Below are 22,486 nucleotides of genomic sequence, written 5' to 3'. Positions count from 1 at the left end.
GTGTGATATGTGTTCAGTGAGCTATTAGGAAAGAAGCATTGGAAGGGGATGTCTTTTAGGGGTGAAAGTCAATCGTGGACGGTTTTTCAATTCCACTGGGTTAGTTTCCTTCGAACCAACATCCTGGAATTTGAAAGGAGCTGTCAGTGGGGGAGGGTTTGCTTCTCATAAATGATGAACAGAAGACAAAAATCCAGCCAGCGTTACAGTGTATATATATATATATATATATATATATCTGACTTTTGCTGATCCTAGGCTAAGGAAGAGAAAGGGATATTTTTGAAATTCATTTTCCCAGTATTTAAGGGAGAACCACCAGAGATCCAAGAGGCCTGATGGAAGAGTGCCGAGTATGAGCTTAACGTTCAGCTGCAGTTTAACTCTGGGAGTGCCTTTCTTCCATCTCTGGATATAACAGAGATTTTGGTATAGGATAAATTGATGACAGCTTGTTGACAGATCTGTAGGAGAGGTTGGTTGATACAAACATCTCTATTTGCTTTGGGATACTGTAGAGTGGCCTCCTCTCCTTGACAAAGGCCGGGCTGTCAGGATGACCCACTACCCTTCAGCTCTAAGGAAGATCAGGAGTTGGCTGATGGTTCCTCAGGCCTTTGTTGCTCTTGAGTGGGTGGGAGTAGCTCTCCTTGTGTTTGGCAGCTCAGGAGTCATGTTCCTTGAGTGACCCAGCACATTAAAACCTGATATTCTGTGGAAACACAGTGTTCCTTGCAGTGCTGCTCTGAATTTTCAGGCTTCTGGCAGGACTGACGTCTGGGTTTAGGAGTCCTAAAAAACCAAATTTCATTTAACATTTGTAAATCATCTGTAGGGCAAAACCAATCTTCATTCCTTAATTTTGTGGTTGTTGCAGCTATTACTTGCAGCAGTAGTTGTTTGCCTTATTACCTGTTGTACTCTACTACTCCTGGAACACTCACTAAGTGAAATCATGGTTCTGCTGTAGCTGATGACAGTTACCCTCTCTTTATACTTGATTTTATATGGACCTCCAGATGCACTTTGCACTATTGGAGTAGCCTTGACTGTAGCAGTCAATTCTGCACTATGCTAGAGCACATTCCACCAGGGGGTCCATTCCCTGTGCTTGCTCACAGACAGAGAATCATTAATATCTAGGTATAGTAGGAATGATGTTTCCATTTCATTGAACATGGTGTAAGAGTTACTCAAATGAAGTTATTTCAAAGTAAAGACTTTGCTTGTGGGTGTTTAGGGGAAGAGTATAGGTTCCTGTTCATCATTATTGCTCTGGGACACAGTTTTTTGTATTCATATAACAGGTCTCTTCCATTTGTCCCACTTCAGTCGTAGAGGGGTGCAGATGGACTCACGTGGGGCACAGTTAAGCTGTTGTAATGGGATTCACCTCACCTGCCTTTAGCTATCCCCAGGGTCTGCTCCTTTTGTAGTTGAAGAAAAAAAAAATAGGAGTGTTCATCTCAGGCTAAGGTAGGGGAAGAAGATGGAAATGTATTGACCATGCAAGGAGCCTGGACAACTTGTGTGAACTAGGTACTTCATATATGGAGGGCTAGGCTTGCTGTGACAAATTCACAAAGGCAGTGGCATGTAAGTCTCACTGCTGAAACATCACAGAATTCTCAGATTGTCTATGGAATAGTCACGAAGTATAATGCTGGATAGAGTGCACGTTAAAAAAAACTCACTATTGCCATAGAATCATAGAATCATCAAGGTTGGAAAAGACCTCTTAAGATCAAGTCCAGCTGTTAACCCAGCAGTGTCCTGTTCACCACCAACCCATGTCCACAAGTTCCACACACACATGTCTTTGAACACTTCCAGGGAGGTGATTATATCACTTCCTTGGGCAACCTATTCCAATGCTTGACCACCTTTTCAGTAAAGGAAATTTTCCTAAGATCCAGTCCAAACCTTCCCTTGGTACTATTTTGTCTGGTCCCATCACTTGTTACCTGGGAGGAGAGACTGACCCCCACCTTGCTACAACCTCCTTTCAGTGTGGGTGGTTTTGTGTGAAATGTGCATGTGCTTACATGCATTTCACTTTTAAACATTGTTTTAGCTTGATAGGGATGGTGAAATAAAAATGGCCAACTGCATATATGTTTGGGCTTTTTAGAAATTTGAGTAGTGCAAAGCAGCACCCAAGCCAGACAAAATAAAGACTAAAACCTCAGCAAATCAATTCTGATTAAATCTTATAAGAAAATAAAGTAACTGCCAGGAAGAACTTGTGTTTTCATAGTTAATTATAACTCCACATGGAAAAACTGCAATTTTGTTTCCTCATTATTGCATAACAGCAGACATGAGTGTGGTAATTGTATCTGTGCAGTGTGTATCTCCAGGGTGTTGTTTGCTTTTGCAGAGAACAGTGTAACACATTCCCTTTATTTCTACCCCCTCTCTTCTTTCTTCTTGATGCAATGGAGCTAGAAATATAGAAACACCCTTCCTCTTCCAAGAGGAGAGAGAACAAGGCGACAGCAGACATGAAAAAAACAGCACTTTGGCAAAAAATCTTTTAATAACTCTTGCAGAATATGTCTCAGAAACTATATAACAGTGAGAGAAATGAAATGGGGAAGGACATTTTATCTATACCTACAATTAGAAGTTTTAAGCAGCATGTTGCAGTTTGAAATGCAGTGGGAAAGCACTGCAGGGGCAACAGCATCTTGTTGCTCCAGTGAGTAAGAACTCCATGATTGCTGGAGAGGTTTTTAAAAAACATTTTCTGTTCTCAGAAGAAGCTTCTAAGGCAAGGTATGTGAAAGAATGAAAACAAAAGCTTTTTTTGGTAATATTGTTTCTCTCTGGGTTGTAATTTAGGGCTTTGGTGTGAGACACTTACCACAACATGTAACAAATAAGGCCTTGGGACTCTACTGAGCAGCTAGCAGGACTGGAACAGGATGCCTTCTGTCTCCATGCAATGCTGCTCTCATGTAGCTTGAGGCATTGAGGCCAGATGAGAAAAGATGATCCTGTGCATTTCCCTGCTGACCTGTATTTCTGGTCTTTGCAATGGTATTTTTCGTTTGCAAGAAGAAGTAGGTAGAACTTGATGTCTGTTCAGAGGAGAAGCATTCTGGTTGGTAGCTGTGGATATTTAGGACAGAGTGGATTCTCATATTTTACAATTATTAGCTGACATCTCCTGGATAATTGCTGGATATAGGTGGAGCTGGTATGGGGAGCAGCAGCAGCCCTGCAAATATTGAGAAGCCAGGGAATGAGGCAGGAAAAATCTAAAGCAAAGCAAAACCCTTTTAAATTTCATAGCAGTAGGAGAGACTTGACTTCAAGGCTGAACTCTGTTATTTGAATTGCAGCTCCTTCTGAAAAAGAGATGTCCCTATGTGATTCATATCTCATCTCCAAGTCTCTGATGAGGGGCTCTCTTTCACACACCCTGTGTGTGCTTCTTCTCTGTGTTGCTTCTGCATAGATCAGGCCAGAAAATACAGAACCTTGGTTTTTACCATTTTTTGACTCATCTGCTCTGTGACAGGAGCCATCAGTGCTGTGCTTCAAATACTGATACGAAGGAAAAAACTTCTGGCTTTTCTTTACAGATATGGTAGAAGTGACCAAAGGAAAGTGGCTTCACTCCTCCACTTAAACAGGCTCTTCTTTCACACTTCATTTCTTAGCAACTCCATCCTTTCCTGGAGATGTGAGGGCTGGGTGATGGAGCCAAATACCTTATGGCAGTAACCAAAGTAACTGTCAGGTGTCAGTGTATGTAAGTCATATGCATTGTGTGGCAATATGACAGTTCCCTAAAGTCCTTTTATAGCAGCTGATCTTCCTGAAATGAGAAGAGGTCATTGGCAAGTGTTATTTGTCAGATTGGAGGAGCTAAAAATTGAGCCTGTTTCTTAACAGTGGTTGTCACCAGCTTCTGTGTAATAAATGAACTTGTTACACAAGCTCCAAAACCACTCATATTTTTACAGCAGCAACACCTTTTTATAATGTAGGAAAGGAGTCAGGTGCATAGATTACCTTGCAAAGCTGTCTATTTCATGAAAACCTCAACAAGTACTATTTCTAGCCTTAGGTTTTTAAAAAAGACAAGACGCTATGAAACCTAAAATGTACTTTAAACTTTGAACATGGAAGTAGCCTTATATTGAGGATGTTGGTGTTTGGTCATATGACTCTAAACTCCAAAAGACTGCTTTGAGCTGGCCAAACTGACACTATAAAGCAGCATTCCTTTACAGGTTCTTTTCCAAAATATGTTGTATAGGTAGTGCAATACAAAAGACAGTATTTACTGCAAAACTGAAAAGCAACTCTTAAGAAATCTCACTTTTTAATGTTTTGTTTGTTTGATTGGTTTTTATTTCTAGGTAGCTCAGTTGTCGTGGCTTGAAAAGAAAGTAGCTGCTGCTCTCTTTGGGACTCCACCAACTTCAACAGTAGAAGAAGCATTGCAGAATTTCCTTAAGGTAAGTCCTAGCCAAGGATTTTCCTATATTGCTGTTTGCCAGCTGCTATATGTGAGTATTGTCAAGATGTCTGTTCAACAGGCTGTGTTCAGTAGCTATACATTCAGGGCTCTTCTAAACACCACTGAGCTTTCTATTAAAATATTTTTTTTCTTTTCAGTTTTAAAATTAGTTTGGACTGAGTGGTTAGCGCCTTTCTTTTCTTTATTTAGTTTCAGGAATTTCTCCAATTAATTGCTGTGGTTAATAGTTATTGAATTGAATGTGTTGTTAATATTGATTAGTTACATATGCTGCTGAAACAGATAGTGATTGTGATTGCAAATTTGCCTGTTTCTGCAAGAGAGTTGACATAGGCAAAGAAAACTTTGACATTGTGATCCTTCTCTTTTTTCTGATCTGAAACTATTTTCCACTGAATTTCAGTAGAAGTCTTTCTTATTTGTGAAGATGAAATGGCTTTTGTAGTGAAGTAGAAAAGAAAGCCCTGTCATATATAGGTCCATATTCCTGGGCATTCTATTTGAACACAGTTATGAGAAAACACCACATGAATAAAATAAATCTATCTTTTATTGCTTTCCATATGAATAATCTCTGCTTCTGGAGCTCCAAAGCATACAAGTTTTTCACATTCATAGATTCAAAGCATAAACTTCTATCATTACAATTACTATCAAAGTTTTTCAAAGAAATTGGACAGGCATCTTTTCCTCACTGTAAAAAGTTCTTCTTTTCTGTGTTCTTAGTCTATTTAAAGACTGAAAATCTCCTGAATTTTGGACAGTACAATACATTACCATCTTCCCAGTTTAAGAGATTTTATCTTGAAGGTCAAATTCCAAAAGTCGTAGAAATAATTTGAAACATTTGCTTTAGCTTCAGGGTATTTTGTGGTGGGCTGCAGAGTGACTGTGGTTTTAAGTCATCTTCAGCAACAAAAATCAAATTACTGTCTAAAAGACAACTGTTTAGGTTTCTTTTTCAGTTGTTTGATTCTACACAGTTGTGGTAAAGCAGCATTGTTTTGGTCCAAAGATTACAGCTACTATAAATTTCACTGATGTAATTTTCCCCTCCCAATAGCTGTTCTTTGATTAAAAGCTGCTTCTTTGTTAGTAGATAATTAGTAGAAGTTTTACTCATCTTGCAAGCTTCTATATCCTTGATTTGTTTAAAAAAAAAAAGACATTATTAAACTTTTAAAATTACCTGAAATTTTTAGAAGATGATAATTTAAAAAGAAAAGTGAACCCAAAGCCAGAAAATAAGAGAATGTGGAAGGGAAATAATTGTAAAATTGATAAACACAGTTCTTTACTCATTACACAAAATGTGAATGTTGGTTTCTTTCTCACTTCTTTGATAAGGAAATAAATGTTAATAATCTATAGACAGTGGTATCTTTAAACCTACCCTGTAAGTGAATGAATCCAATAGATCTTGTACAGAATGACCCTAGATCTTTACAGAGTGCTTAGGGAGAGAGGAGAGAAAGCAGTACGGAACATTTTCTGTGTTCACTGTCAGCATCTCATGTGCCTGGTTTAGGGTTGGAGTTTTGTAATTTTTTGTTTTCTTGATTTTTTTGAAGTGCTACTAAACAGATTGCATTACACAGAGTAGGGATGATTTGGTCTGATGTTTGAGGAAATGTAGTGGATTGCTAAAAATGTTAGGCAGACCGCGTAAATCTCATCATGCAAGTTTTATGTCTATTTTCTTTCCTGTTTTTTATTATTTAGGCAGAAGAAATGCATCCAGGATATTCCAAATGCAATTATGTGTATTTGGCAAAGGTAACCAAGTTCTTTTAAAAATAATGATTTGTAGACTCTGGTGTTCTTACAGTGGTTTGATTGGAAACAAAATGTTTTTTCTTTTCAGTGCTATAAAGATCTTGGCCAGAAAAGCAATGCTCTGAAGTACTGTGATTCTGCACTGTCAATTCTCTCAGTTACTAATGAGGTGGGTATTGAGAGTGATAACTTGTTCCCTTGTGACTGCTCTCTTGTCTTTGGCATCCATTATTGCACTGCTGGTAACAACATAATGTTTCAGTTTTTCCTCTGAACACAGAACATTCCTTTTTCCTCCACTCTAGGTTGCCTCATTACAGTTGTCTGTATCAACAGCTTAAAAAAAATCTTTGTTTGGGGAACTGTTAGGGACTCGTCTGTATCAGAAATTGAATTGTACTCTTTGTAATTCAACCCACCTCATTAGATCATCTTGAGCATAAGCAGTTGAGTGTGTCACTCTAGCTGTGCTGAAATTTTGCCCCAGACCTATGCTTTTCTCAATTGAAAGCACTCTGGATTTTTGTCCTACAGTCTCTGTCTCTGCTCCTGAAAGCCTCTGATTTGTGACTCTTGTTAAGGGCAGTATGTTAATTACAGCAGAGACAGATGAGTTATTAAAGATTGGCTTTGTCTTCAACCACAGGGCAGTTAAGGGGGCACAGTTCTTCAAATCACATCTGCTAGCCTAGAGTCTGTTCTAAGAGATTACTAGATTCCTCTTGGAGACCCATTACAGTATTTTAGGCCCATTAGAGCATTTTTGGTATGTGGACACAAAATTTCTACAAATATTTGAGAGATTTAAGTTGTTTAATTTCTCAAATATAAACCAAGTCATGGCAAGAAGGTTCACTCTGTCTGATCTCATGTAGAAGCAAGTTCCATAACTGACCTATAACTGGAAACATCTTACCATCCTAGAGCATGATGGGTTCAAACCTGAGCTTTTTGAGCCTAAGGGACCCCCTCTGAGCACAGCAGATGTGGTATGGAGAAAGAGAGGTGATTCCTGAGAGGAATTGGCCCCATCCCATTTAATTCTTTGAAGTTAAGGAAAAAGACCATTAAATAACTCTTTAACTTGATTGACAATAAATGCTGTGTGTGGAGCACTAACATGTTTATGTCAAGTGTTCCTGCTGGGAAGAGAGACCCCTGCATGCCTCACCAGCCGCTGCTCCTGGGTGGCCTGATTTTTGGCCCCAGTTATAGTATGTACCAATCATAAATTAAGTAATCATTGCTTAAGGTCAGTGTTTCTTTAAATATGTATTGATACTGATATGACATTAACAATTATTTAATTCTCTTTATTCTTTGCTTACTGTTAAAATATATCTTCAGCTTGCCTATTACAGAACATAGGAAAGGCTGCTATAGAGTATCTGTTTAATATCCCATCACATTTGTGAAGTATCAGCAGACCTGAGAAGGAGAAGGAACCCTGAGATGAGAGCAGGAATTCAAAAGGAGTCTGAGGGATAGGTGTATGTATTCTGACAAGCAGGGTGGTGATGGGAACAAGAATTACACTGATTTGTGTAATCAGAAGAGTAAGCATCAAATGGGCCCTAAAAATCTTTTGTCCATCTGAAGAGGACAAGATGATTTGACCTCTCCTGTTTTGAAAAATCCTATAGATATCACAGATTAATCTCCTTTGTCTTGTTTACTTGTGATGTGTTTTGAGTTAGATTTAGGAAAAAAGAGTCCAGAAGAATATGGCATTAGGGCAGTAGTATGTAATTCAATTTTAAAAAAAACAACTAAGCACTCAGCACAGGGTAAAAAAACCAAGTGCATGCTGAAAGAAATTACTGTGAAATGGAGATCTGGAACATGAACTCTGCTGTTGCTGGCTGTTAGCTCAAATCCCATCTGAATTCAAATATTACATGTTGTTTTGGTTATTGTGTTACAGAAAGACTGTTACTGATTTTTGGGAAAATGTGTTGGAAGTGAAGTGGTTCAGGGCTTGGAGCTGTATGTAGGAATAACATTTAGTGAGATTAGTTTAAGAGGGGAGAGAGACTGTAATAAGACTGAAGAGGCATTGGGGAGAGACTAATAAACAGATGCTAATATGCACTTTATTATTGCCTGAATTTACTGCAGCCCTGTAGAAGTTGGGGCTCATGGTCTAAAAAAAAGCACAGGTCAGCAGCAGTGTGATGATTTCTTTCCATTTGCCACAGCTCAGGACCTCAGGGTTGTCATCAGTGTGGTATTTTGTCACAGTCATGTGAAACCCATAATTCCCAAGTGTAATCATAGTTTCTCATATGAATTTTCTCTTTCTTCAAGCAGGGGAACTCCTTTATTGTTTTTAAATGTTGGCTTCTAGTGAGAAACATGTATTTGTATAAAGGCATAAAATCAGGAGCAGGCTGAGAGACAAAGTTTCTGGAAAGGTGCCACGTTGAGGAAATGTATAGTATTTCATGATAAAAATCATCCTGCAGAAAAATTATCAGAGACAGTGGTTTACTTTTTATTGCTTCTGAGCATCCACAGTTTCCAGTGCCTTCTGGGAACCAGAGGTGCTTGGCATCAGTAAAGTAGCCCATAGCTCATTTTAATCCTCAAGTCAAATTCTCAGCTGCTCTAATTCAGGACACTTCTTTGACACTTTTTCTAGGATTCATTTCACATAACATTTCAAGTTAAGTGATACTATTTTTGTCTTGAATGTTATGTCACATCCAGATATCACTTTTGTGCCTCTGTCTTACCATTTACAGAGTATGTTTTAATTCAAGGGGTAAAGGGGCTTCCAAACATAGTTAATTCTTATTAAAGGAAAAAAACCAACAAATGGCCTGTTTCAAACCTATTCTGAATCTTAGAAAGGATACACAGAAATTATAAAAAAAGAAACAAGTTCTGATTGAGTGAGTCCTGTAAATTAAGAGTTACAGGACAATTTGTAAAAACAGGACAGTTTTTAGAAATAGTTTGGCACATTTTTAACTTATCAGTCTATGCATTCTTTTTATTTTAAAAGGATATATGTGTGATTTGGTTCAAATTACATCTGCAAAAACATAGCTGATATTACAGTGCAACTTTAAAGACCTTTCTCTATCCTTTCTAAACAAAAAGCCTCCAATGAATCATGCAGTCCTTCCTTGGCCATAAATAGTGTAGAGTGGTACTTCACTGCTGGAGGTGCATGGGACATTAAATTGTCCAGTTTTCCTCTGGTTGCTACCCAGGTGGATAACCTCAGGGTCCTGGGAAACATTTGCCCTTCAGTAAAAGAGATCCAATGTTCAGGGCTGCTGTGAGTTATTGTTAAGTGCTCAACAGCTGCTCTGTTCATCTAGAGGATGTTGCATTATCCTTACTGAGACTCATTACTTTGTAGTGTGCTCAGAGCCTTGCTGACTGTGACTGTGTGAAGGGCTCTTGAAACCAGATGTGGTGGAACAAAATTACTTTTTTTAATTTTAAGACAAAAATGTAACTTAATTTTGAAATCATGAGTATCTGTCTTGGATACAGAAAGACAGAACAGGTAGAGGGTGCATGTGTGTGTGTGTGGTTAAACACATGGTGCTTTGCTTGTAAGGGGAATAAGACCCTAATTTCTTGTTTATATTAAAGATTGTTGGAAGTTTTCAAGACTGGAACTCTTAGAATTTCAAGTCTTAATGTAGAATTATAAAGTATAATAGTCACAGAACTGTTTTTTCTTGTGTCTGGAGACAAGCATGAGCATGGCAATGAATTCTGTGCTTGTAGGACCAGTAAGCTCATCACAAAGGAGTTAACAGCCTAGCAGAGAAAGAGATTAAAATTTCAAGGTTCTAGTCTCTATTACATTTTTTTTAAAAATTAATCTCAAAAGCAGCAGTTGTGTTACAAAAGGTGTAGTCTTGGAAGAGATGAAGACAGGAAAGCAGGAAAAATGCAAAGGAAATCAATTTGTACTGAGTTGCTGAAAGTCTTACTTAAAATGTAGATTAAAACTTCCCTAAAGATAAGTGTTTTACAAAATTATTAGTGATTTTGTGCACTCTGTCCTTCCCAGGAATTAGAAATCATGGCAATTCAGAGTTGAAATTAACAAAGAAGAGAGGTTTAGATCTTACAGAAATTCATGGTTATGACATTCACTTCTTACAGGTGTAGAATAGTAGGAAGCAGAGATTTATTAAAGACTCTGCTTTCAGCCTCAGTGACATCCGAAACTTATGTGGAGGAGGTGATAAATGTAATAATAGGCAGCAACAATGGCTGAATTTTTACACAAGAATGCAGCTCCTGAGGAAAACTTACACAATTTTCTTCTTTCACTTTTTTGTACAACACCATAATTGATTTCCCTGGCTATTAATTTCATTTTTAGTATTGTCTATAAGGAAAAAAGTGGGATTTGCAGAGGGATGGAAGAGAGGTCAGAGTATAAATTTCAGCACCCATCAGCTGTTCTGTTCCAACAGACCATTTCTCTATCTGTATTTTCAAGTTTTTCCAAGAAATACCACTCCAGCAGCCATGGATTGGTCATATGAGCAGACCATGTTGTGATATTTCCAACAGATCTTATTTGAAGCTGCTATTGTAATCTGTCCTTCTGAGTAAGATTTTGAGGAAAAAAAAAAGTAATTTACTCTTGCTTTTAAAGTGAAGGTTGCAAATTATGACTTGTTTTTGAAAAAAACTACCAATTGAAACAGAGTAATTTCAACTAACCTTATAAAATGTTTTTGTTTTCTCATCAGCCAGAATATTTTCTTTTCATATCTTCAGCTCAATACAAAATGTCATGCTTTTCAGACAATATTTGTTGCTTTAGATTTTTTGCATATTTGTCCTCCAAATGGCCAGCAAAAATCAATGATGTTTCAATTGAAAAATAATGGAAGTGTTCTAATTTGTGTTCATTTTGAATTTCCTGCTAGTACTGTTTCTGGAGTTGAACAAGAATTTCCTAATAGCTACCACCAACTCAAAGCTAAAATATTTTTTGTGTGTGCTTAAAAAAACTATTCCTTAATTAGTGTGTTTGTATACAATGAATGTGACTGCTTCAAGTGCAGGGAATACACTTTTTAAAAACTCATTATAAAGAAATCAAACTTCAAACTAAAATTCTAGGGGAAGGTGAGACATTTGTTAGAGTTGCTAAAATAACTTGAGACTGCCCATATTTTACATTATTTTGTACTTCAAAGAATAGTCTGTTTTTCTCTATCTTAGTGATCAGATCAATTTTCTATCTGCATGTTTTTGAAGTCCTTGAAAAAAGCTTTGTTTGCATTGTGTACTTATTTCTTCTCTCCATCTGAAAATTATTCCGGAAAGTGAAGATATTTTTTTGTGGTGTTACAGTTTCATACATAAGGATGAAGTTTATCCTCATAAATACCAAGCTTATTATATTTATGATTAAACTGACTATCACACAGTATTCATTTCAACATCCTATCAAAGCCAACACAGTTTTAGCATAGTTCTTAGTCCAGCAAGACTGGTCAGCAGCCAGTTCCCCAAAGTATGGAGTGTGTCTCTTCCACTGGCATTCTCATGATGCAGGGACAGAGTGGAAGAAGTATTCACAGAGATAGTGGTACACTCCAGGATTACAAAACAGATTGGCAAAAACCCATTCTGAATTTTTGTAGAGTAGCTGGGCCAAGTCAGACTCCTGGGATTTTGAAATATATTGTCTTGGAGGCAATATGCAGGGTGAAGGAAGCCTTGACAGGCACCTTTCTGAGAGGGCTGTAACTGGGTGTGATTGTCTTCAGGCTGTTTCAGCAATGACTTTGCAGAAAGAAAAGCTGTAGGTCCCATCATGGGAGAGGCAGACAGAAAGAGGAGAATGTCTTGAACACCAAAAGCTCCATACTGTATACAGTAGTAAAAGAAAAACAGATCATAGGTGAAATGTAGTCTTTCAAGTCAGGAAAGAACTAGCCAATTAAAATTTTACATGACTTCTAACTATTCTGAATTGTATTCTGCTGGTTTGTAATTTTTCAACAGTAGTCCTTGAATAAGCTCATTTTCATATTCTTCTGGGTGAGAAAGGTTATTTTCCCCTCTACTTGAAGTAATATCCAGAAATCTGTAATTATTGACAGCTGCATATTTTAAAACTGTGCTTGCCTTGATCCTAAAAGCCTTGAAAAGTTATGGTTAATCCCAGAGAAGATAGTGATAATATGAAAGAACATAGAATACACCAGATTGTGGCATACAGCAGTCATGTAGAAGAAGAAGAATCGTGTGAATGATTGCATTGGTGTGTTGCAATATCAAAGGAGAAAACTCATGGTACTATACAATTGTTAGTGCACACTACAGTCACACCATCTGTGAGAGTCTGTCAGGAAACCAGGAAGGGATAGTTTAGCATTTAGCTTTGCATGATTTATACTGTCCACAAGAGCTATTGCTCTCTATCAACCCTTGTGCATACTTGGGAGTCTCTTCTGCTAGTCCAGGATTTCTGCTGGAGCTGTGAGGGAATGATACAGCTGTACCCAAAAGCAGGAGTGTCTCTCAGCACCTCGTTGCTGTTACTGCATATCAGAGTACAGCTTTGGACCACCCTTGCAGCCCAGCTCATTTAATATACCATGCTGCCCTGCTGACTTCAGTGAAACCCTACAGGATGCATGTCAGCTTGGGATTTGGCAGTGGTTGCACACAATTATGTTTTCATTGGCTGGTGTAACCATTTTGGTTGTGGTCATGGGGCTGTATCATTCTCTGCTGACACTTGGGACTTTGTCAACAAGTGCACACATGTGCAGTGCCTGGGTTGAGTGTATTAGCACATAAGGAAATAATTAACAGAGATGGAAGGTAAAGTCATTCTCTTTCTGTCTTGGCTTTAATTACCATTTAATTTTTACATGCATATTTATATGTGCAATTCTCCATGTATATGTATCAGTAAATTTTTTTCAGCAAAAATGAACTGTCAAAATGTGAACCACTTCCAGTTAAGCCAACATTCCCTTTTCCCCACCAGCTCTCTCTTCCTTCTTGCTCTTGTTTTCAACTCCCTCTCTCCCCTTGTTGAGTCCCTGGCCTCCCAGGTCTTTTTTTCCTGTGCATATCCCCTGTGAATGATGAAACATAAAAGTAAAGCAACAAAATAGCAATAAGGCAAAATACGGTCCCTGACCCTCTAATTTGAATACATTTTGTGTAGCAGTGTGCAGAATATTTTGAACTCATATTCAACTCTGAAAATGATATAAGGAGTGTTTAATAAATGTAAGCCTTGACAGTAGAAAGACAAGGTTGAAAATGGCTGTGTATTTAGTCAGTGCTGAACTAAGCCTCAGGGTGAACAAATGGGATTGACGCAAGTATGTTGCATTCCTCCTACAACTTGCACCTCTTCTTCTGCTTGCCACACTCTAAAGAGAAACCCTGCTGTCTGGGAAAAAAAAAAAAAAAAGAAAGAAAGAAAAAAAAAAAGGTTGACCTTATTGTTCATTTTTCAGAAAGCCACAGACCCAGAAGTCAACAAGGAAGAGAGTTGGTCCAGGACAGGATTTATGGCTTTTTCTTTCCATTAGCAGCAAAGCTTTGGGCAATAATGAAGTTTTCACCCTAAAACCAGAAACTTGTACACTGAACAGAGTTGTGGCTTCTCTCTCCTTTTAGCATGACACACCTTTTTGTCTGGAAGGAGTCTTTCCAAAGGTGACATAATATTCCTTTCACTGACCATTCTCAGCTCTGTTTTTAATGCCATTACTGATTTTTTTCAATGCTTTTGCCGTACAAGTTGTTATTGACCGGAAGCTGCTGGCTCAATTAATGCAACCCGTCAAGCAGTTTGCAACAATAATTCCTGCTTTAGCTGATATTTGCCTGTTTAGAACTGGCAAACCAGAGGTAGAATGCTTTGCACGTTTGCAGTTTCTTCTCCAGACAGTTCTCAGAACAATCTTGGGTTTTGTTCCATTCTTTTTCCTAAGCCCAGAGGAAGATTCAGGGAAGATTGCCCAATATTTTCTGGACCTTTGCAACTTGTAAAGCTCGTTGCCCAATAAAATCCTTTACTTCTAAAGAGACAATTATCCAAAGCTGTTTGGAGATATATTTTTTAAATGCTGTATCCTGCAAAATGAGTAGAGAATGCCATCAACTCATGAAATACTGAACACTATTCAGATATGAGAAAATCTGCACCTTTATAATTTTCAACTTAGAAAGGTATCATAAAAGTACAACCAGATACAACTAAGCTTTTCCATTTCTTCTAGCATGGGACAATATCTGGCTTTTCACTTTTTTTATTTAATGGAGTTTAGAATCATTTTCACAAGTTCACCACAGTCAGTACAGAAAAGAGTCTGTTTTCCCTGAATTAAGAGAAAATTTTGAGGTTTTCAATTTTTGTTGAAAGCAATGGCATGGTGCTCCAGACAGCCTGTAGTGACATGGAGTTTAAGGGGTGCTCTATGCTGCATGACATTTCCTTCTGTTAGAGTATTTTGGCAAGAGCTTCCTAGCTTTGCAGTGTGTGCTTTTAAAGGCCTCTGATAAATGATTAGGCAGATAGTTTAGCCTATTGTTGCCAGTAGGAGTAAGGCAGTAACTCCAAGAGAAGTGTCCAGCTAATGTATTAATGCCTTAATCCAGACCAATAATATGATGTAGTTTGACATGTCTGGCATATGGTTTCTATCATCTCAATATTCTTCTCTGTTCCTCCATGACATTATAGACAACTAACCAAAATAAAGAGAAGCAGGAATTTCTTCACCCATAAAATACATTCTAAAATGTTCTGTATTTTGTTCCAGCTCTTTGGTTGATTGAGTAATGAAGTGATCCTGAAATCTAGTGATTACTTCACTGACTGTCTACAGTATTTTCCTTCAGAATATCCCGTGGCATTGTCATTACTGGACCCTGTCATTAGAAATACTTACACAAAATCTGTGATGTGCAGGCACTTTTCACTTGCACTGTTAAATATCCATGGGTGCATGTGTTGTGTGTTTGGACCCTTGTGAGCCTTCAGGCACGAGGTGGTAACATTTTAGAAATGTGGTTTTTAAACCAAGGTGCATTTTGCAAGCTAGAAGTTTCACAGCAACAGCAGCTAAAGGGAGCAGATTATATCCAGGGGACACTTAAAAACAAGTAGAATAATGGAGTTTTTGTACTGTGGTTACACGTTCATATGCATGTGCCCCTTTCCAAGCAGATTATACATGGAATAGCCAAAACATATGTCAGTGGGTACCTGTGAGACAGTCTTAGGCTTGGCTTAGGTTTGAAGCCCCATGCAAGCTGTGCGCTTAAAACATTGGGGCCTAAAAGGAGCCTTTTTCTGCTTTTTCCTGCTGCCCTAAGAGTACAGTGTAGTGTTGGCTCTGAGCATTGGCCTAAAAGGAGCCTTTTCCTGCTGCCCTAGGAGTGCAGTGTAGTGCTGGCTCTGAGCACAGCAGGACACCTGGCTCTTGCTCCCACTTTGGCTCTGCCGTGAGCCCAGTAGCATAGGCAAAGCCCAGTGTGGAAGCTACTGAGGGTGGAGTCAGCCCATGGTGGCTGTTACAGGTAGGTATGGCTGTATGCTCTGAACCCACAATCTAACCTATGTCATTAATTACATTTCCCAATGTTTTCTTCTTAGTTGCATAATAAATCATTAGCAAACATCACAGAACATCTTTAGAGAAACTGCATGTGGTCGGGATGCAAAATTACATCAGGTATAAGGCAAGGCAGTACTTTATGCAAAGTACACCAATAAAAATTATATCCCAGGCTGAAGGGCTTACTGGTCTGCTGAGAAGGCTATTTGTGGGCTAACATTTTAAGTGCTTTAACAGAGCTGTAAAGGGAGGGCTGCCATCTGGCTCTTGTTTTCACTTCAAACTTTATTTTTGTATTCACTGATAAATTAGCTTACTATGCAGTCTTTACATTTTGTGGCTGTTGCAGTTGTGTGTTTTGTCTGTTGTTAGTAAAGAAATGTGGATAGGCACGTATTAGGCAAATGAAGGGATTTATCCTCTCTAAATTGATGCATGGTTGTCTGTTTCTTTCAGGATAAAGAGGCCCAGAAAGACTTAGAGGCTTTACTTCTTACGCTGAAGCTCTGATACTACGTACTTTTAACTCTTCATGCTGTAATAAAATTGTAAAACTAAAATGAGACTGGAAACTGCGGGTAAATTTCAGCTAAGTCAATGGAAAGACAGTCATTGATTTTGGTTGGCTTGGATCGTGGCTTTTAAGTGTCTGGCAATTATGGTATTAAAATAATGCATTCATTTTTGATTATTTATAAACTTGTACTGAAATTTCATTTTAGATTTCTGACACTGTGAGTCTGATTCTCTGATCATGAGGTCCACTGCTGGCAATGGACATACTGGGAGTTTGAATGCAAAAGGAATAAATTTCGCTCTTTGAAAGATGAATCAACTAGTACGTGATGCCAGCATAGAACTGTGTGTAGCATAAACAAACAAAAAAATGTTTCTATAGTAAATTATATTTATATCAACTAATTTACACAGATGTGTACAGAAGAAAATCATTAATATTTATGTTTACACATTTCTCTATTCTTAAAATATTACAGTCTTGTTGAAGTTAAACAAAGCTGTTGCTGCAACAAAGCTCTTTTTACTTTAAACCTATTGTTGGTTTTACAAAGACTTGTGAAAATTTTATAAATTAAATATTATAATTTATTTGTAACATCACGTACAATATTAAATATAAGAGCAATTAAATAAAGTGGTTTAGAATATTCTATTACAGCTCTGATATTTAATGGATTTGTATCAGGATCTCCATCAAGTTTGTGAAGTCTGGCTCTCTGTCTTTGAAGAGTTGCCTAATGTGGTTTCATCAGAGTGTCTTTGAAGAACCTAGTCTAGCATGTATCCATCACTAACCTTTTATATCATCTATGTAACATAACCTGTACATAAAAATAGACTACTAAAGACTTACTACTTCTGAGTGTGTTGGACAGCAGCGTTTTCAATAAAATGTAGCAGATAGGTAAAGAATTTCCATTCACCACTGGACTGATCCAGAGTACACCAGAGTCTGTAGAAGAAGAGAGGCTAGTTGTGATTGGCTTTTAATTCAGGTTCTTAATCTAGATGCAGGGAGTGTACCTTGAAGAAGTTGGCGTTTCTGTTAAAGAACATTGAATTGAGTAGGGACAACTGCATGTTCCTTTGATCAATTGTTGTGTAAGATAATGTGGACCACTTTATAGCAAAGACGGGGAGATCTTCACAAATTGAAATATGCCTTTTTTTTTGAATGTTCATCCTGTGGGAAAAATAGTTTCCATATGTCCTCATTTCAAGAGTTCTTTTTTTTCATACATAATCTCAGAGAAAAGGGAAAATGAAAGATTAATCCTAACACTTTCTTCTATGACAGTCTTGTGATTCACACAGAGTAACTGAGTAACTGGCTTATGAATGGGGAAGCTGGAAAGGTGACACATCGTGATTTTGGTAAGGGGCTCTTGGTAAAGTCTGCTTTTGATGTTTTCATAGCCAATGCAAGAAGCATAGCTTAAAAGAATCTACAAGAGTGATTTGTACTTGGGGTTGTTGTTAACAATTCACTGTCACCTAGGAAAATGTAATAAGGAGACCTTTTCTGAAATCAATTTTATGCTAATTTATATCCTTTATAAAATAAATTGGATTATGCAATAGATACTTCATTTACAAGTAATTATTGCTGATAAAAGCTGGAAGTGCGTTGGAAAAATAGATTAGAACAAGAAGTTACTTACATTAATTACTGAAATTACATTACGTAAGTAGGATTTACTTCATTGAGGGCAAATATAAAGTCTTGAATTGAAGTAATTAACAGAGATTGAAGGAGACCAGGCTAGTTGTAATTCTATGGAAAAGGACATGCAGATTCCAGTGAGTGGCAAGTTATTCATGGGTCAATAATGTTATGTTTTTGTGAAAAAGCAAATTTCATACTAGACTGAATAAATAAACATTCCCCATTAAATTCACATGAAATAACCTTTTACTCTAATTAGGCCTAATAAGTTCTAATGAGGTCTGAGCTGGTGTGCTGTATCTGGTTTCAGGCACCACACTTGAGGGAGGTTGAGGTCTAACTGGAAGGAGTCCAGTGAAGAGAGAGACAAGAAAGATGAGAGTGCTAGACAACATTATTTTGTGTGTAAAACATGAAAGAATTTGGTGTGTTTAGTCTGCAGGAGCAAGTACTAAAGGAGTATTCACATTTGTAAAACGCTTTTGCAGACAAGACACTAAAAAAAGAACCCCAAACCTTGTTCTCCAAATTCCCTATTCGTAGGACAAGAGGTACTTGCCTGCCTTCAGATTAGGCATTAGGAGAAAATGATCCTGATGGTAACTTTGCAAAGCCCTGCAATACATTTCCTGAGAACATTGTAAAATCATTTACTTAAGTTTTAGTATAAAAGTTAAATCAGATGTCATACATAGGCAGTGTTTAAGGCATGTCATCCTCTGACAGAGGTTGGACTAGATGACTTGTTGAGATCCCTCCTGGCCTTGCTGTCCCTGGGCAGTGCACAACTCCAGCTCCCTGCGAGCCGCAGGCACTCCTGCAGGGCTTCAGAAGTCGGTGGGCTGGCTCTGCACACACTGGCTCAGCTTTGGGCCCACACTACCAAATGAGTTTGTACTCTGAAGTATTTATCAGCATGTTTCAAGACTTGAATTTAAAGATATGCATCATGACTGCTGTTGACTATTTATTATAACTGTGGTTTTAATCCACATGGTTACATTTTTAAAGAAATTTATGATTTTATAAATGAAATTACTGATCTTTCTTTTCAGCCTTCTGAATTAAGCCCATTATTCAGTTTTAATTTTTGCTCATTACTAGTGTATGTGTAGAATTACAAATTAATATATGTGAGAGAAATGCTGGGCTTAATTATTTAATTCTAAATTGTCTTTAGTAGTTTGCAGAAATATTAGTCACACAGATAAGAAACAGCTAAGATATTTTGTGCTTTTAAAAGTTTTTGCTAATTAGTATACATGAGCATTCTCAATTTTTTTGTCTCTGATTTGCTAATCTGAGAACTTTTAAAATTGAAGCACGTTCCCTAGATTGCTCCTTGGAATAAAGCTTTTGCATTTAGTTGTAGGCCCAGTCTATCTGTTCTCTGTGTCATACCAGCTGGAGAAAAAGCAAGCATAGCTCCAGAGGCCATATGTTTTCTTTTTTGTTTAAAATATCCACAAGCAGACAGTCACTTCCGTAGTTTTGTCTCTGTGGAGGAGCTAGAGTCTGTGATTCTGTATTAACCCCCTGCGGGTTTGAGGCCATGTGGAGCAGATGGCGATGCAGGCTTCCTGAAGCCATGGTAGCTCCTTCAGTTCTTCTGCTGTGGCATCTCTTGTTTGGTCTTTGCTACAGTGTATGTATTTACAGTACATACACTGTAAATCCTCTGTGTAATTTGTCTCTTTGCATACTTGGAAAAAAGTGAGCTCAGGGAGCCTTGACCTGGTACCAGGATTTCTGTGCTTCAGTACAGTTAAAACTACTAGTTCTGCCATCTGTGATGACTGAGGTAAGTTTTATTTCTTGTGGTGAGGCTAAGGCTTCTGTCACTGAAGCCTAATCCCTTTGCAGTTGTCCCTCACAATGCACAAAGCATGTGATACATTTTTTTGTAGCAATGGCACAGGGACATTGTGGAAATGGTAACAGAGACACACTCTCTCATACTGCTTTGTTTAGAGCACTGTGTTTCCTTCTGCTGAGTCATGGTGAGTTTTGCATTTCTGTGTAGAAATATCAATACACTGACTTCTGCAATCAGTTAGAACGCTGTCCCCCATTGGTGAGTAGCTGATCTAGAAAAGAAAGTGACAAGTTCAAGTTAAAAAAAAACCCCTCACATAAATCCATGCCTAAAACTCTGTTATTATAGTAGTAAAAGTCTACTAACAAACTAAAAAACCAACCAAACAAACTACCCCCCAAAAAAGCAACACTGATACCAAAGCAACAATAAAACAAATGCCATGAAGGAATGGCTACCCAGAGATCCAGCCAAGTTGAACCCAAATATAGCAGCTTATTTGGATCTACTTACCTTCAGCCATTACTACCTGATCACATTCTGGTTGAAGTACCTAGAACTGTAGGGAGGTATTATGAATTGCAGCAAGATTGGTGGGTTTTCTGGAATTTTCCTGGACATTCTGGAGGCTAGTCTTATGGTGTTTTTTTCAGTGGGCACAGTAGTGCATTATACCTACTCCAAATCAGAAAATCTTGTGGTAATGTGATGAAATTGTATTGCAGCATTCACCCAGTGCAAACTCCAGAAGGAGTGACTCTGAAAGGCCAACATTATTATTTGCTCTGTTTTCCTTCTGCATATAAGGTTATATTCTTATTTTCCAGCACTTTTCCTTCTTACAGGCTTCCAAGTTCCTTGGAGAAGAAACAAATCAAACTGTCTTGACAATACAAAAAGAAGTTAGCTTTTCTGGCCCTGTCTATGTTTGTGTAACCCATGCATGTGTGATGCTGGGAAATGAAGCACTGGAACTAAGAATGTGAAACATTAATAATTTTTTTTTTTTAGGAAATATTTTACTCATTTAAATAAACAACCAATTACTCTGGAAGTATCTGTGGGATCCAGTGCGAACTTGAATATGAACAGTCTGAGCTCTGTGCTTGGTAGTGCTGCTGACCCATGATGTGACTGTGGGGTTAAGCTCCTTAGCTACATACCCAAGTTACACACACGCAAACACAGTCTGTCCACTCTTCATATGTTTTGTTTATTAAGATTAATTATGATATGGTTTGAGTTGCCTACGTGTATAAGCTAAAAATAGAGCCACACAATATTTACAGGGAATATTGTAACCTAAACATGTGTTAAGGATATGAATATGGATGTGCTTTTTCCAAACTAAGGTCAGGTTTCTGATTCATGGATAAAGGTAACCAACATGGCTGTTGAAATGTTAGTCTCCAGAGAGAAATGTTTTTGTTTGCTGTTCAGAAAAATGTGGCAAATCAGCAGAGTGGACTCAGTGATTTACTTGTGTGTTCCTAATCTTGGAAGAGAATAATTTATGAAGAAATGAAAATTCATTTGTAAAGCTCCTGACTGTGGTTCTGGGTTAAGGATTACTCTTTTGCAGAATGTTAGGCCAGCTTAAATAGTGCCCTGTAAGATCATATATAAAGTCTGAAAACAGTAATAAAATACACATTTTTCAAATTAGAGGAGCAGAATATATCTAATGCAACACTTTTAAGTGCAGTGAGGGGTTCATAGAAAAGCAGTGCTAGATTGTGTGTTGATTTGATATCACCGGTGTATGGGTATTGGCAGTTTCAAGCACAACTGCTGCCTTCACCATGATTCCCTGAGCAAGAATTACCAGTGCGCACTGGCTCAAAAGACCATAATTGAATGTGTGATCCCACAGTCATTGGACATCTTCTTTGTTTTAGAGGTGTTTTTCTTACTGAAGAGTAGTTTCACGTGATTTGTCCTGTGACATTTTGGTGCCATTGAGAGCATGGCAACACAGCCTCTGGACATCAGTGAGTCCCAGGCATTGTGCCAGGATGAGATTTTTAAAAGTACCTGCATGGCCTTGTATGACGTTTGCTTCTGTACATCCTAGTGCTCAATCCAGCTTGTTCAGCGGTGCACTGCTGTCATGCCCTTTTACAGCCAGTCCTACATGTCCCAACAGGTTTATTCAGGAAATGAAAGGCAGGTATTTTCAGCTGTCATGGGAGAAATTCAGAACAATAGATCAAAGAGGGGAAAAAACCCCCAAACTACTGGACCTGGACCTGTATAGTCATTTGAGCAATACTTTTAATTAGTTGTCCACCATACAAGATTTCTCTAAAGGTCATTAGTTTATTTTCTCTAGAGGGGGAGTTTTGTGATTACTCTAGCCTACTGCACACGACAGAATTTTTCCTTCCTCCCACAACTTATTTGCCCATGTGAAAAAATGGGGCTGACAAGGCTTCTTTCACCCATGAGGATGGTTTAAAATAAAACATGTAAGAAAAACACATGGAGAACACACAGAGCAGTAAGTGGTAAAGTAACCTTCACTTTTTAGGCCTCTTTTACTCTTTCAGTCACCCCCCAAAATGCTGTCAGGGAAGATGAAGCCATTTCTGCCGTTCCAGGCTGGTTTGGAGCATGTGGGGGGCCCGTGCATC

General features: G+C 38.0%; 1 protein-coding gene across 1 annotated transcript in view; it reads left to right on the top strand.

The window, feature by feature from the left end:
- The window catches only part of RMDN2 (regulator of microtubule dynamics 2), a 46,582-nt gene extending 29,504 nt beyond the window's left edge, over positions 1–17,078 (top strand). The window contains exons 8-11 of the mRNA XM_058802031.1: positions 4,374–4,472; positions 6,218–6,271; positions 6,360–6,440; positions 16,309–17,078. Coding sequence (XP_058658014.1) covers positions 4,374–4,472; positions 6,218–6,271; positions 6,360–6,440; positions 16,309–16,362 — 288 coding nt within the window. The 3' untranslated portion in view covers positions 16,363–17,078. The remainder of the gene's footprint in view (positions 1–4,373; positions 4,473–6,217; positions 6,272–6,359; positions 6,441–16,308) is intronic.
- Positions 17,079–22,486: the final 5,408 nt, after the last annotated feature.

This window comes from Ammospiza caudacuta, chromosome 3 (assembly GCF_027887145.1).
Source record: "Ammospiza caudacuta isolate bAmmCau1 chromosome 3, bAmmCau1.pri, whole genome shotgun sequence".
In the NCBI taxonomy this organism is placed as follows: domain Eukaryota; kingdom Metazoa; phylum Chordata; class Aves; order Passeriformes; family Passerellidae; genus Ammospiza; species Ammospiza caudacuta.
This window is presented reverse-complemented; position numbering and strand designations above follow the sequence as displayed.